General features: G+C 38.9%; 1 protein-coding gene across 1 annotated transcript; it reads left to right on the forward strand.

The window, feature by feature from the left end:
* The first annotated feature begins 8,384 nt into the window (after positions 1-8,384).
* On the forward strand, positions 8,385-11,354 carry LOC132658966 (heat shock transcription factor, Y-linked-like). The gene is made up of 2 exons (XM_060408502.1): positions 8,385-8,894; positions 10,623-11,354. The coding sequence occupies exons 1-2, from the start codon at positions 8,385-8,387 to the stop codon at positions 11,352-11,354; spliced, it is 1,242 nt and encodes a 413-aa protein (XP_060264485.1).
* Positions 11,355-16,270: the final 4,916 nt, after the last annotated feature.

Raw genomic sequence — 16,270 nt, forward strand, 5'->3', positions numbered from 1 at the left:
GGATGCTCAAGTGCATGCATTTAATTCCTACTGTGTCTACGCTCCAGAGTAGTCATGCCTATCTACTAAGCTTGCATTCTGCCACATGAATCTTTCACTACTTAGACTATGATACTGAGGTTATGCTGCAACTACATAGTTGCAATCGCAGGCTTATTTTCTTTGACTTTCAGCTTTTATACCAGCACACATGTTCTACCCCTCCTAAGCCCACTTTCTTGAATAGATATCAAACAACTGTTGAGGTTGTATTCTGGAGCATGTCCCTGCTATTTCTGAATGCATTTTTTTAATTTCTTCATATTTCTTTTAAAAATGATTTATTTTATTTATTTATTTATTTTTTTTTTATTTATTTTTTTTTTTTTAGTTTTTTATTTTTTAAATTTTAAAATCTTTAATTCTTACATGCATTCCCAAACATGAACCCCCCTCCCACCTCCCTCCCCATAACATCTTTCTGGGTCATCCCCATGCACCAGCCCCAAGCATGCTGCATCCTGCGTCAGACATAGACTGGCGATTCAATTCACATGATAGTATACATGTTAGAATGTCATTCTCCCAAATCATCCCACCCTCTCCCTCTCCCTCTGTGTCCAAAAGTCCGTTATACACATCTGTGTCTCTTTCCCTGTCTTGCATACAGGGTTGTCATTGCCATCTTCCTAAATTCCATATATATGTGTTAGTATACTGTATTGGTGTTTTTCTTTCTGGCTTACTTCACTCTGTATAATCGGCTCCAGTTTCATCCATCTCATCAGAACTGATTCAAATGAATTCTTTTTAACGGCTGAGTAATACTCCATTGTGTATATGTACCACGGCTTTCTTATCCATTCATCTGCTTATGGACATCTAGGTTGTTTCCATGTCCTGGCTATTATAAACAATGCTGCGATGAACATTGGGGTACATGTGTCTCTTTCAATTCTGGTTTCTCGGTGTGTATGCCCAGAAGTGGGATTGCTGGGTCATAAGGTAGTTCTATTTGCAATTTTTTAAGGAATCTCCACACTGTTCTCCATAGTGGCTGTACTAGTTTGCATTCCCACCAACAGTGTAGGAGGGTTCCCTTTTCTCCACACCCTCTCCAGCATTTATTGCTTGCAGATTTTTGGATCGCAGCCATTCTGACTGGTGTGAAGTGGTACCTCATTGTGGTTTTGATTTGCATTTCTCTAATAATGAGTGATGTTGAGCATCTTTTCATGTGTTTGTTAGCCATCCGTATGTCTTCTTTGGAGAAATGTCTATTTAGTTCTTTGGCCCATTTTTTGATTGGGTCGTTTTTTTTTCTGGAGTTGAGCTGCAGAAGTTGCTTGTATATTTTTGAGATTAGTTGTTTGTCAGTTGCTTCATTTGCTATTATTTTCTCCCATTCAGATGGCTGTCTTTTCACCTTGCTTATATTTTCCTTTGTTGTGCAGAAGCTTTTAATTTTAATTAGATCCCATGTGTTTATTTTTGCTTTTATTTCCAGCATTCTGGGAGGTGGATCATAGAGGATCCTGCTATGATTTATGTGTGAGAGTGTTTTGCCTATGTTCTCCTCTAGGAGTTTTATAGTTTCTGATCTTACATTTAGATCTTTAATCCATTTTGAGTTTATTTTTGTGTGCGGTGTTAGAAAGTGATCTAGTTTCATTCTTTTACAAGTGGTTGACCAGTTTTCCCAGCACCACTTGTTAAAGAGATTGTCTTTACTCCATTGTATATTCTTGCCTCCTTTGTCAAAGATAAGGTGTCCATATGTGTGTGGATTTATCTCTGGGCTTTCTATTTTGTTCCATTGATCTATATGTCTGTCTTTGTGCCAGTACCATACTGTCTTGATGACTGTGGCTTTGTAGTAGAGTCTGAAGTCAGGCAAGTTGATTCCTCCAGTTCCATTCTTCTTTCTCAAGATTGCTTTGGCTATTCGAGGTTTTTTGTATTTCCATACAAAGCTTGAAATTATTTGTTCTAGTTCTGTGAAAAATGTGGCTGGTAGCTTGATAGGGATTGCATTGAATTTGTAAATTGCTTTGGGTAGTATACTCATTTTCACTATATTGATTCTTCCAATCCATGAACATGGTATATTTCTCCATCTATTAGTGTCCTCTTTGATTTCTTTCATCAGTGTTTTATAGTTTTCTATATATAGGTCTTTAGTTTCTTTAGGTAGATATATTCCTAAGTATTTTATTCTTTTCGTTGCAATGGTGAATGGAATTGTTTCCTAAATGATTTATTTTAATTGGAATAGAATTACTGTGTATTTCTGTGATGGTTTTTGCCATATACATCAACATGAATCAGGCACATGGATTCATGTGTCCCCCTATCCTGAACACAACTCAAACCTCCCTTGTTACCCCATGCTTCTGGATTCTTCCAAAGCACAAGAATGGGATGCATCTTTCATGCATTGAACTTGCACTGGTCATCTCTTTTATATGTGGTAATGTACCTGTTTCAATGCTATTTTCTCAATCATCCCATCCTTGAACTCTCCCGTTGAGTCTAAGACTATGTTCTTTATATGCGGATCTTTTTTACTAGCCTTCATGCAGGATCATTTTTACTGTCTTCCTAAGTCCCATTTATATGCATTAATAAACAATATTTGCCTCTCTCTTTCTAACCATTTTTTTTTTACTCTGAATAATAGGCTGCAGGTTGAACTGCCTCATTAAAAGTGACACAAATATATGTTTTTTTTTTCTCTAGCTAAGTAATATTCCATTTGGATATATAGCAAAACTTCCTTATATTTTCATTGGCTGATGTGCATCTAGATTACTTCCATGGCATAGCTTTTGTAAAGAGAATTGAAATAAACACTGGGGTACATGTGTCTCTTCATTATAATTCCCTCTGGGTATATGTGAAGAAGTGGGGTTGTTCAGTCATATGACAGTTCTAGTCCAAGTTTCTCAAGGAATCTCCAATCTGTTCTGCATACAGGTTGTACCAGTTTGTGGTACCACTAACAGTGTATTAGGGTTAACTTTTCTCCACACTCTCTCCAGGATTTCATGCTTGTAGCATTTCTGGTGATGGCCACTCTGAACAGTGTGATGACTACACATTAATTTTTAATTTTTGTTTCCCTAATGATGAATGATTTTAAGCATACTTCCTGTGTTTGTTAGCCATCTGTATGTCTTCTTTAAAGAAATGTCTGTTTATGGCTTTTGTCCCCTTTTAGTGATGCTGTGAAAGTACTTCACTCAATATGCCAGCAAGTTTGGAAAACTCAGCAGTGGCTAAAGGACTGGAAAAGGTCAGTTCTCATTCCAATCCCAAGGAAAGGCAGTGCCAAAGAATGCTCAAATCACTGCACAATTGCATCCATCTCACATGCTAGCAAAGTAATGCTCAAAATTCTCCAAGCCAGGCTTCAGTAATAGATGAACCATGAACTTTCAGATGTTTGAACAGGTTTTACAAAAGGCAGAGGAACCAGAGATCAAAATGCCAACATCAGCTGGATCATTGACAAAGCAAGAGAGTTCCAGAATAACATCTATTTCTGCTTTATTGACTATGTCAAAGTCTTTGACTGTGTGGATCACAATAAACTATGGAAAATTCTGAAAGAGATGGGGATACCAGACTACCTGACCTGCCTCTTGAGAAACCTATATGCAGGTCAAGAAACAACAGTTAGAACAGGACATGGAACTACAGACTGGTTCCAAATAGGAAAATGAGTCCGTAAAGGCTACAGATTGTGACTCTGCTTGTTTAATTTATATGCAGAGTACATGATGAGAAATGCTGGGCCGGAAGAAGCACAAGCTGGAACGAGGACTGCCAGGAGAAATATCAATCACCTCAAATATGCAGATGACACCAATCTTATGGCAGAAAGTGATAAGGAACTAAAAACCTTCTTGATGAAACTTAAAGAGGAGAGTGAAAATGTTGGTTCAAAGCTCAAAATTCAGAAACCTAAGATGATGGCATTTGGTCGCATGACTTCATGGGAAATAGATGGGGAAACAGTGGAAATAGTGTTAGCTTTTATTTTGGGGGGCTCCAAAATCACTGCAGATATTGATTGCAGCCATGAAATTAAAAGGCGCTTGCCCTATGAAAGGAAAGTTATGACCATCCCAGATGGCATATTTAAAAGCAGAGGCATTATTTTGCCAACAAAGTTCCATCTAGTCAAGACTATGGTTTTTTCAATAGTCATGAATGGATATGAGAGTTGGACAGTGAAGAAAGGTGAACACTGGAGAATTGACACTTTTGAATTGTAGTGTTGGGGAAGACTCTTGAGAGTCCCTTGGTCTGCAAGGAGGTCCAACCAGTCCATTCTAAAGAAGATCATTCCTGGATGTTCTTTGGAAGGAATGATGCTAAAGCTGAAACCCCAGAACTTTGGCCACTTCATGTGAAGAGTTGGCTCATTGGAAATACTCTGAAGCTTGGAGGGATTGGAGGCAGGAGAAGGGGACGACAGAGGATGAGATGGCTGGATGGCATCACTGACTTGCTGGACATGAGTTTGCGTGAACTCCAGGAGTTGGTGATGGACAGGGAGTCCAGGTGTCCTGCAATTTATAGGGGTCTCAAAAAGTCACACACGACTGAACTGAACTGAACTGAACTGAAGCAACTAACAATGAATTAATCTCAAAAATATACAAGCGACTCCTGAACCTCAATTCCAGGAAAATAAACAACCCCATGATAAAATAGGTGAAAGGACTAAACAAACATTTCTCCAAAGATGACATACAGAATGCTAACAAACATATGAAAAGATGCTCAACATCACTCATTATCAGAAAAATGCAAATCAAAACTATAAAGAGGTACAATTTCATGCCAGTCAGAATGACTGATATCCAAAAGTCTACAAGCAATAAGTACTGGGGAGGGTGTGGAGAAAAGGGAACCCTCTTACACTGTTAGTGGGATTGCAAACTAGTACAGCCACTATGGAGAACACTGTGGAGATTCCTTAAAAAACAAACCAACAAACACAAACAAACAAAACTGTAAATAGAACTGTCATACGACCCAGCAATCCCACTGCTGGGCATATACACCAAGGAAACCAGAATTGAAAGAGACAAGTGTACCCCAATGTTCATCACAGCACTATTTCTAATAGACAGGACATGGATGCATGATGGATGTCCATCAGCAGACTAATGGATAAGAAAGCTGTGGTACATATACACAATGGAGTATTACTTAGCCACTAAAAAGAAAACATTTCAATCAGTTCTGATGAGGTGGATGAAACTGAAGCCTATTATACATGGTAAAGTTATCCAGAAAGAAAAATACCAGTAGAGTAAACTAGTGCATACATGTGGAATTTAGAAAGATGGTAATGATAAACCTGTACACGAGATAGCAAAATAGACACAGATGTATAGATCAGTCTTTTGGACTCTGTGGGAGAGTTCGAGGGTGGGATGATTTGGGATAATGACATTGAAACATGTATAATATTATTTGTCAAACGAATCACCAGACCAGTTGGATGCGTGATACAGGATCCTCAGGGCTGGTGCACTGGGATAACCATGAGGAATGGTTCAAGGAGGGAGGTAGCAGGGGGTTTTAGGATAGGGAACACGTGTACACACACGGCTGATCCATGTTAATGTATGGCAAAACCAACACAATATTGTAAACCAATTAGACTACTATTAAAATAAATTTATATTAAAATAAGTAAAATAAAATTCTGTCCAATGTGAAGAAAACAACAGCATTTTTTGAACAATATCTCTAAGTAAATTCGAGTTGCAATTTTCTGGGTTCAAGTTGCCCTCATAAGTATGAGCCCTAATTCTTATTACAGAAAGAATAGTGAAAAATGAGCTAGATTAAAGGAGAGCTTTTCAGCAACAAGATCTGTATGTTTCAGCCAGAAAGGTATTAAGTAATTTAGGCCTTCCCAAACAGTTTATTTAAGATCTTGGGAGCTAGCAATGAGTTTGGTAACCTAAATAAAGTTGCCTAAAAGTATATTTTGACATATATAAATATATACACCTGTCTATGCATCAGTGTATGTATGAAAAAAAAAAGTGCAATGGCTTTTAATTCATGTTAGGTATAATAGAAATGGAAAAAAAAAAAAGAAAACCAAATGTAGAATGATTGAAAATCTACTCGATTATTGAATATCATGTAAGTTGAAATACTTCAAAATATGTTTTCTTGGTTGCATGCAAAATATGAGGACTATGAGGAAATATGAAGAATTCACCTCTTTCCTTTTAGTAAATATATACCAATTTTCAAATGTTTGTCCAGTTTAATGACAAGATACAGATATCTCATATATAAAATAGAGATATATGTTTTTATAACATAAACTATTGATACCAAGCTTAGATTTTAGAATTATTCCATGTTCCATCTCAACAGGAAAGAGCCAAAGTTGTTGCTAACTCAATCACTCCAAGAGCTGGGAAATCTGAAAAAGAAACTGAACCTGAACTGAGATTTCTTTTTTTTTTTCCACATTTATGATCAAGCTCTAAGTCCAAGACTGTTTTTCCTTTCTTGTACTAAGCAGTCCCTTCTTAAGATTGAAAAGCATGGAAATCGAGAGAGAGAGGTAGGAGATTTTTGACCTCCTCATGTTCAAAAGTAATTTTAATCAGAGAACCTAGAAAGGACAGAAACTAAGGAAAATAATCAAGCAATAGAGAATAATTATGATGTAGCCATTAAGCAAATTCAAGGGTCTTTAATCCCTCCTCAAGGGCCATAATGGAGAAGGAAATGGCAACCCACCCCAGTGTTCTTGCCTGGAGAATCCCAGGAACGGGGGAGCCTGGTGGCCTGCCATCTCTGGGGTCACACAGAGTTGGACACGACTGAAGCGAATTAGCAGCAGCAGCAGCAAGGGTCATTGATAACATTCTGAGCAATATCCTGTGAACAGTTTCAGAGATGCTAAAGCCCAAACCAGGCTGAAATTTAAGTACATAGTTGGAACTAGATGGTCGATGATGTGGACTCCCAATATCCTCAGTAATAGGCCATTAGTAGAATGTCCCAATATTGATCACAGACCCCATGTTCCGCCCTCGCTCAGTCATTAAAATATTTCCCTTGAAAGTATTTGGAGATTTGCATCTTTGAAGCACCAGCTGTTAAAACACCTTTTTCGGTACTACAATAAGCACTTTTTTTTTGTTTGTTTGTTTCCCTCACTGAAACCCAGTCAGTTCATAAATTTTTTTGCACAGAAGCAAGTAGACCAAGTTTGTGAGGGTAACACTACTGAATATTAAAAATGTGTGTATAGAAGGATGATAAATCACTTGTATTTCAGAAATAAAGTAGGTTTATTGATGTGATTTTTCAATAACACTGTATGCGAGACAGCAAAAGAGACACAGGTGTCTAGAACATTCTTTTGGACTCTGTGGGAGAGTGAGAGGGTGGGATGACTTGGGGGCATGGCATTGAAACATGTATAATATCATATATGAAATGAGTCACCAGCCCAGGTTCAATGCATGATACTGGATGCTTGGGGCTGGTGCACTGGGATGACCTGGAGGGATGGCAGGGGTTGGGAGAAGGGAAGGGGTTCAGGAAAGGGAACACATGTATACCTGTGGCAGATATATGTTAATGTATGGCAAAACAAATACAATAATGTAAACTAATTGTCCTCCAATTAAAATAAATATTTTTTTTAAAGAAATCATCCAAAAACCTCCATACCTACATTGAAACCAAGCACCACCCATGAGCCAATAAGTTCCAGAGCAAGACATACCACACAAATTCACCAGCAACACAGGAACATAGACCAGAGCTTCAAAAAACAGGCTGCCCAAACAGCAAACCCATAGACATCTCAAAACTCACTACTGGACACTTCATTGCACTCCAGAGAGAAGCGATGCATCTCCACTCACCAGAACACTGACACAAGCTTCCCTAACCAGGAAACTTGACAAGCCACTTGTCCAACCCCACCCACAGGGAGGAACCTCCACAATAAAGAGGAACCACAAACTGCCAGAAAGAGAAAGGCCATCCCAAACACAGCAACAACAACAACAACAACAACAACAAATCTTTAGTAATGAGATTTTGCATGCTTCATGGTTTTGGTTACTATTTCTCTCAGCAGTCTGTATTTTAAGTTGATGCTGAAGTAAACACTGGTTGGACATTACCCTGCAATTGCTAGGAGACCAGTTACTTTGTGATGTCACAACAAACTTTTGATTGCTAGGAGACCAGTGATTTTGTGATGTCACAGCTTTTTGACCGGGAGGACCTCTGTGATGGTCTAGAGAGTTTCTCTCTGCAGGCCAGGCAAACATCATTTGAAGTTGCAGTGTGTAAAACCAGACAAATGAGAAAATTATCTGAAGAAAGGTTTCTCTGAGATGGCACATATTTCTTCAGAAATTCAAGATGGGCCTCCTAAAGATGAACCCACTGGTTCAGAAACCTCCATTAGATCTTCTTTGTATGATTATACAACTGAGGACTCAGTTTTGAGATCTATGATTGAAGAATATGCTTTTCAGGCTTTGTCTGAGGATCTTGTGATCAAAAGGCCACACTACACATATTCTGTCTCTGAAACAGATGATGGGAATGGTTTTCTTTCACTCACATTTCCACAAAAACTTTGGAATATAGTTGAAAGTGATCAGTTTGTGTCTATTTGGTGGGATGACACAGGCACATGTATAGTGATCAATGAAGAACTCTTTAAGAAAGAAGTCTTGGAAAGAAAGGATCCTTTCAGAATATTTGAAACCAAGAGTATGAAAAGTTTAATTCGACAGCTTAACCTGTATGGATTTCATAAAAAGCGGCAAACTGTTCAAAGATCGGCTTCACTACCTGCCTTTCTGGAAGAAGAAAACAACATCTCTCTTTTGAGTAAGGTATTCCAAAATTTTCACTTATTGCCAATATGTCAGATTAAATCATGTGACCTAGAAAGCATGTTCATATATGTAGCTAAATCAGAATTTAAACTTGAAATAACAAATTGTTGAAATTTTTTTTCTTTTTTTGAAGTTGAAAACAGCTGGAGGTTAAAATATTGGATGTTAACAAACTTTCCTAGCAACTTGAAACCAGACAGAAGTTCTGAAGCTACTTAAAGTTGTATTTACTGTATATATACAATGCCGGGGTCCAGCCCCGGTGGATCCAGGGAATTCGAAGGGTGGACAGAGTTGGCGTGGAAAGACTTGTTTATTTATTAATGAAAGATTAGATTAAGAAACTATAGTGTGGTAAGAAGATTAAGTGGAGGAAGAGGGCTGAATAGCTTGGTTTACGCGGAAGGCCAATAAAATTCCAGACAAGGAATTTGCACCATCTACGTTGGGCCACTGGCACCCACTTGAATATCTAAGGGTGCCTCGCCTTAAGCTCCCTATCTCCCGGTCTTAACAGCCGGGGCAAGTAAGTAGACCTGGCGAGCCTCCACGCCCCAGGTGGAGATTCAGCCTGAAGTTAAAGTAAAGAGCAGAGAGAGGGAAAGAGAGAGAGGAAGAAAGAGAGAGAGAGACACGGGGGGAGCCAGAGTCCCAAGAAACCAGGCCGGGAGACTAGTTAGAGAAGCTGGTCCAAGAAGCTGGCCCCTGGCCCCAGAAGCTGGCCCCATCCTTTATTGTTCAGAAGGCCTTTTATACTTTTGATAAAACACAGAGATCAATGGGTAACACAAGATTATGTAGCGTTCTCAGCTCAGGCTCTTTCTATACATCATTTGGTATACAAGAGGTCTCAGGTGATTTACATTATCTTCTGGCCAAGAGGCTTGTTAACACCTTTTGGCTCTCTTCCTTAATGAATGTTAATCTTGTTTCCCCTGAAGTGTTTTTCTTTAATCTACATCTCCTTAAAGCATTAACATTAAAGTTACATCTCTATAGAACAAAGGTGCAGTGGGACACAACAAAGAAGGTACTTAACTCAAAGATCTCATGTTGCTAACACAAGGTCTACTACTTGTTTTTCTAACTATATCTACAACTAAAGGGTGTGAAAATTTGGCAGCAAATATTGACTCTACAAATGAAACCTTTAATCAGTCCTATTCTAAAGATTTTGACTCCTTGGAAGCTCCTACATTCCTAGGATGTTTTAAGCTTCCTGTGCCTCCTGCGGTCAGGAGGCCTCAAACAATCACACGGGCAGCTGTACGAGTCCTGCCAGGCAGGCTAGAAAGCCATCAGAGGGGTATTTGGATTGAAACACTCTTTCAAATGCAGAAGACTAAAGCCCTGAATTGACTTTTTCCAGAAAATGTCAGAAGAGTGGAAAAGCAGAGCACAAAAGCTGGCAGATTTTTGTTGGGGTGCATGCTTAGGAATTTCCAGAGGGGTCCCTGAAGTCTGAGTATGCCTTGCGTATGTCAGCTTCCTTCCTCATGACCTTGTCACGGGCGGGATTCCTCACACTGGCTCCCAGCAATACAACATACTTTTAGTTGAGCATATTCTTTCTAACATGTTACCTGTTAAAACTACCAACAGAGGTATTTGATTTGATGTTATTTAATTGATTCCATTAAAGGAATACGTTTTTATACGTAGCTTTGTTTGTCAGTTTTACCTTGGTTTATAAAGAAACTAAATAATTTAATTCTTTGATTTTAGTTACAGACCTACTATAATCCAAATTTCAAAAGAGGCCATCCCCAACTTTTAGTAAGAATTCAAAGAAGAGTTGGAATTAACAATGTGTCTCCAATATCTTCATTAGTTCAAGGTAACAAGAAGCATGCTAAAGCAAGTGTCAAAAAAGATGATCATAACTCTGAATTTCTTCCAGAAATGAGTGGAGAGAGTGCATTTCCAGCCTCTATAAGTTTAAGTGTGCCTTTCATACAAAAGCCTCATACCAGCCAGATAGTCGCTAATACAAGTGCCCTATCTCCATGTGACTTACCTACCCCATCAGCAATATCAGTTAGACACACAGACCAGATTGTGGTAGATCAACCTGAAGTTTTACAAAAGTTGAGCATTTTTAATTGGCACTCACAGAGCAACTACACTCAAGTAAACAGCCACGTTGAGGACTTTGCTAATACAACTACATCTACTTCTCGGAACCACATCGAATCTCCATTACAGAGCAGTTATTCTGGACTTATGGTGGAACCTTCTAAATTTCCAGATAGGCATAGCGATGTGTCAGCCCATGACAGTCCTTTTCTTAACCTGCAAGAGAGAGGCAACTCATGGTTCTCAGTGCCAACAATCACTTACACATCCGCCTCCTCTCTTCCGAGTAAACTCATCAACAATCATCAATATGTGAAAACCATCCTAATTAAAACTGACATATCAAATACGTGTCAGATTATGGAGCCTAAAGGAGACTGAAATTTCCATTCGGAGATGTCAACAAATATCTACAATTCTTGTATTTGAACAATAAATTTCCATGTTCATCTTCATAGTTTCATTTTTTATTTTCAAACAAGGAAGAGTAAAATGAGGTTTTAGTTCAATGGTTGGCTATTTTATTGCATGGTTTTATAAACTCATCAGTTCAAGAAAACATTCGTTATGCATCCTAGGTAAATGACACCTGACATAATATTCATAAGCAAGAAAATGAGAACAAAAGGAAAAGAGGTAATGGATGTAAAGTGATTTCTAAAACCATCCCTGATGAAATGAAGGGGTGCTAAATTAGGATGGTATGGGTGAAGGAAGAGATGCAAATAAAGTTAGAAAAATGAAAATACACAGTATGAACTTTGGTGCATTCACACATTATATTCTATTAGTTACTGGTAGAGTCTTAAAATGTTAGACAGCGATTGCTTTCATTATAGAAATTCATTCTGTCCTTGAAAGTATAGATATTGCAGCATGTCCAAAATCTTGATCACAATTATGCCATCACTGTGATAACAAAGATAACATGACATAACCAGTGACTGGCCCATGGTCAGCACAAGATATGTACTTTACAAGTGGTATTCTATAGGGTCATTTTGGTCTGCTGTCCTTAAGGACCCTCTTTATTTCCTGACACCAAGATTCCACCCTATAATTCCAAATGCGTATTTAGACATTGCTTATCGGTTGCCACAGAGACAGAATAAATTCCTGGTGGTGACTGCAGCACAGCAGCGTGGTTAAAAAGTTCTTGAACAACATGATATCTGTTTTCCTTAGTAATTTCATTATCTTTCTCTTATACTGTGCTTCTGAAGCTACAGTCACTCAATATTTTCAATCATGTTAAGCCCCTTCTCACAACTTTGTCTCAACACTTTCTTCGGATTGGAAGGAACTTCTGGTTGCCCTCCCATGAAGGAGAGCACAGATATCAGGTCTTTAATGTATCTTTCACATCAGCTGAAACAGAGCCTGCCAATGACACCTTTTAAGTGCTTACTGAATTATCAATAAAGAAATGTAATAACCCAATCAAATGCTCTACACATTACTCAGCAACATTCTATATCCTGCACTATTATCATAATTCACCTTTGCTATTTACTGAGAAAATTTTCCCAGTTGATAAATATTTATTATATTTACATGGATGTACGATTTCTATGGAGGCATGTATTCCCGTGTTTTGAAGAATATTTCACGTTTTGATGTGATTTTTCTCTGTCATTTTGTTGTGTCAATCAAAATCTTTTGCATAGGCAAATAGGAGTAGATGCTTTCCTGGAGTTCTCTTGCTTATCGGAGGACACAATAGGTGTTGACAATTTAACCTCTGATTCCCCTGCCCTTTGTAAATCCAGCTTGAACATCTGGAAACTCATGGTTCACATTCTGTTGAAACTTGGCTTGGGGAATTTTGAGCAGTTCTTTGCAACTCTGTGCTGTTGCTGCTGCTAAGTCTCATCAGTCGTGCCCAACTCTGTGCGACCCCGTAGACAGCAGCCCACCAGGCTCTGCTGTCCCTGGGATTCTGCAGGCAAGAACACTGGAGTGGGTTGCCATTTCCTTCTCCAATGCATGAAAGTGAAAAGAAAAAGTGAAGTCGCTCAGTCGTGTCTGACTCTTCATGACCCCATGGACTGAAGCCTACCAGGCTCCTCCATCCATGGGATTTTCCAGGCAAGAATACTGGGGTGGGTTGCCATTGCCTTTGCGACTGTGTGAGATGTGTGCAATTAAGCAGTTGTGTGGACATTCTTTGGTTTGCCTTTCTTTGTGTTTGGCATGAAAACTGATCATTTTTAGTCTTCTGGCTATAGCTGAGTCTCCCAAATTTGCTGGCATATGGAGGGCAGCACACTCGGAGCATCTTCTTTCAGAATTTGAAATATCTCAACTGAATTCCATCACCTTCTCGAGCTTTGTTGGTAAGTATGCTTCCTAAGTCCCCTAGACTTTGTATTGCAGGATGTCCAGCGCTAGGTGAATGATCATACCATCATCCTTCACTGGGTCATGAAGATCCTTTGGGCATAGTTCATTGTTTATTCTTCCCACCTCCTCTTAATAGCTTCTACTTCTGTTATGTCCGTACCATTTCTGTCCTTTATTGTGTCCACCTGTGTATGAAATTTTCCCTTGGAATCTCTGATTTTCTTGACGAGATCAGTAAGGATACAATTCTATTTATTTCCTTTGTTTATTGGCTTTGATAACTGTGGAAGGTTTGTCTCTTTTTACTATTCCTTAGGACACTGCATCCAAGTGTGTATCGTTTTCCACTTTCTCTTTTCGTTTAGCTTCACTACTCTTCTCAGCTCTTTTTGAGACCAGCTAACTTTCAGTTCAGTTCAGTTCAGTTCAGTTCAGTCACTCAGTCACGTCTGACGCTTTGCGAGCACTGAACTGCAGCATGCCAGGCCTCCCTGTCCATCACCAACTCCTGGAGTTCACTCAGACTAACGTCCATCGAGTCAGTGATGCCATCCAGCCATCTCATCCTCTGACGTTCCCTTCTGCTCTTGCCCACAATCCCTCCCAGCATCACAGTATTTTCCAATGAGTCAACTCTTTTCATGAGGTGGCCAAAGTACTGGAGCTTCAGCTTAAGCATCATTCCTTCCAAGGAAATCCCAGGGCTGATTTCCTTCAGAATGGACTGGTTGTATCTTTTTTCAGTCCAAGGAAATTTCAGGAGTCTTCTCCAACACCACAGTTGAAAAGCATAATTCTTTGGCACTCAGCCTTCTTCACAGTCCAACTCTCACATACACACACGACCTCAGGAAAAACAATAGCCTTGACTAGACGGACCTTAGTCAGCAAAGTAATGTCTCTGCTTTTGAATATAATATCTAGGTTGGTTATAACATTTCTTCCAAGGAGTAAGTGTCTTTTAATTTCATGGCTGGCAATCGCCATCTGCAGTGATTTCAGAACCCCCAAAAATAAAGTCTGACACTGTTTCCACTATTTCTCCATCTATTTCACATGAAGTGATGGGACCGGATGCCAAGATCTTTGTTTTCTGAAAGTTGAGCTTTAAAGCCAATTTTTTCAGTATCCTCTTTCACTTTCATCAAGAGGCTTTTTAGTTCCTTTTCACTTTCTGCCATAAGGGTGGAATCATCTGCATATCTGAGGTTATTGATATTTCTCCCAGCAGTCTTGATTCCAGCCTGTGTTTCTTCCAGTACAGTGTTTCTTGTGATGTACTCTGCATAGAGGTTAAATAAGCAGGGTGAAAATATACAGCCTTGAAGCACTTCTTTCCTTCCTTCTTTTTCTTTTTAGTTTTTTTTTTTTTTTAATTTTTAATTTTTACTTTGTTTTACTTTACAATACTGTATTGGTTTTGCCAAACATTGACATGAATCGACCACGGGTTTACATGCGTTCCCAAACATGAAACCCCTCTCCCACTTCCCTCCCCATAACATCTCTCTGGGTCATCCCTGTGCACCATCCCCAAGCATGCTGTATCCTGCATCAGACATAGACTGGAGATTCGATTCTTACAAGATAGTATACATGTTTCAATGCCATTCTCCCAAATCATCCCACCCTCTCCCTCTCCCTCTGAGTCCAAAAGTCCGCTATATGCATTTGTGTCTTTTTTGCTGTCTTGCATACAGGGTCATCATTGCCATCTTTCTAAATCCCATATATTTGTGTTAGAATACTGCATTGGTGTTTTTCTTTCTGGCTTATTTCACTCTGTATAATCGGCTCCAGTTTCATCCATCTCATCAGAACTGATTCAAATGTATTGTTTTTAATGGCTGAGTAATACTCCATTGCGTATATGTACTACAGCATTCTTATCCATTCATCTGCTGATGGACATCTAGGTTGTTTCCATGTCCTGGCTATTATAAACAGTGCTGCGATGAACATTGGGGTACATGTGTTTCTTTCAATTCTGGTTTCCTTGGTGTGTATACCCAGCAGCAGGATTGCTGGGTCATAAGGCAGTTCTATTTGCAATTTTGTAAGGAATCTCCACACTGTTCTCCATAGTGGCTGTATTAGTTTGCATTCCCACCAACAGTGTAGGAGGGTTCCCTTTTCTCCACAACCTCTCCAGCATTTATTGCTTGCAGATTTTTGGATCGCAGACATTCTGACTGGCGTGAGTGGTACCTCATTGTGGTTTTGATTTGCATTTCTCTAATAATGAGTGATGTTGGGCATCTTTTCATGTGTTTGTTAGCCATCCGAATATCTTTGGAGAAACGTCTATTTAGTTCTTTGTTCCATGTTTTGATTGGGTCATTTATTTTCCTGGAATTGAGATGCATACGTTTCTTGTATATTTTTGAGATTTGTTGTTTGTCAGTTCCTTCGTTTGCTATTTTTTCCCATTCAGAAGTCCGTCATTTCACCTTGCTTATATTTTCCTTTGTTGTGCAGAAGTTTTTAATTTTAATTAGATCCCATTTGTTTATTTTTGCTTTTATTTCCAGAATTCTGGGAAGTGGATCATAGAAGATCCTGCTGTGATTTATGTCGGAGAGTGTTTTGCCTATGTTCTCCTCTAGGAGTTTAATAGTTTCTGATCTTACATTTAGATCTTTAATCCATTTTGAGTTTATTTTTGTGTGTGGTGTTAGTAAGTGATCTAGTTTCATTCTTTTACAAGTGGTTGACCAGTTTTCCCAGCACCGCTTGTTAAAGAGATTGCCTTTACTCCACTGTATATTCTTACCTCGTTTGTCAAAGATAAGATGTCCATATGTGTGTGGATTTATCTCTGGGCTTTCTATTTTGTTCCATTGATCTATATGTCTGTCTTTGTGCCAGTACCATACTGTCTTGATGACTGTGGCTTTGTAATAGAGCCTGAAGTCAGACAAGTTGATTCCTCCAGTTCCATTCTTTCTCAAGAT

This window comes from Ovis aries, chromosome Y (genome assembly GCF_016772045.2).
Source record: "Ovis aries strain OAR_USU_Benz2616 breed Rambouillet chromosome Y, ARS-UI_Ramb_v3.0, whole genome shotgun sequence".
NCBI classification, from domain to species: domain Eukaryota; kingdom Metazoa; phylum Chordata; class Mammalia; order Artiodactyla; family Bovidae; genus Ovis; species Ovis aries.

What these genes read in the sequence shown, in the direction of transcription:
- LOC132658966 (XM_060408502.1), top strand. Translation starts at nt 8,385, where the DNA reads ATGGCACATATTTCTTCAGAAATTCAAGATGGGCCTCCTAAAGATGAA. An exon ending in ACATCTCTCTTTTGAGTAAG is followed by an intron (nt 8,895 to 10,622) that starts GTATTCCAAAAT and finishes CTTTGATTTTAG; the next exon opens with TTACAGACCTACTATAATCC.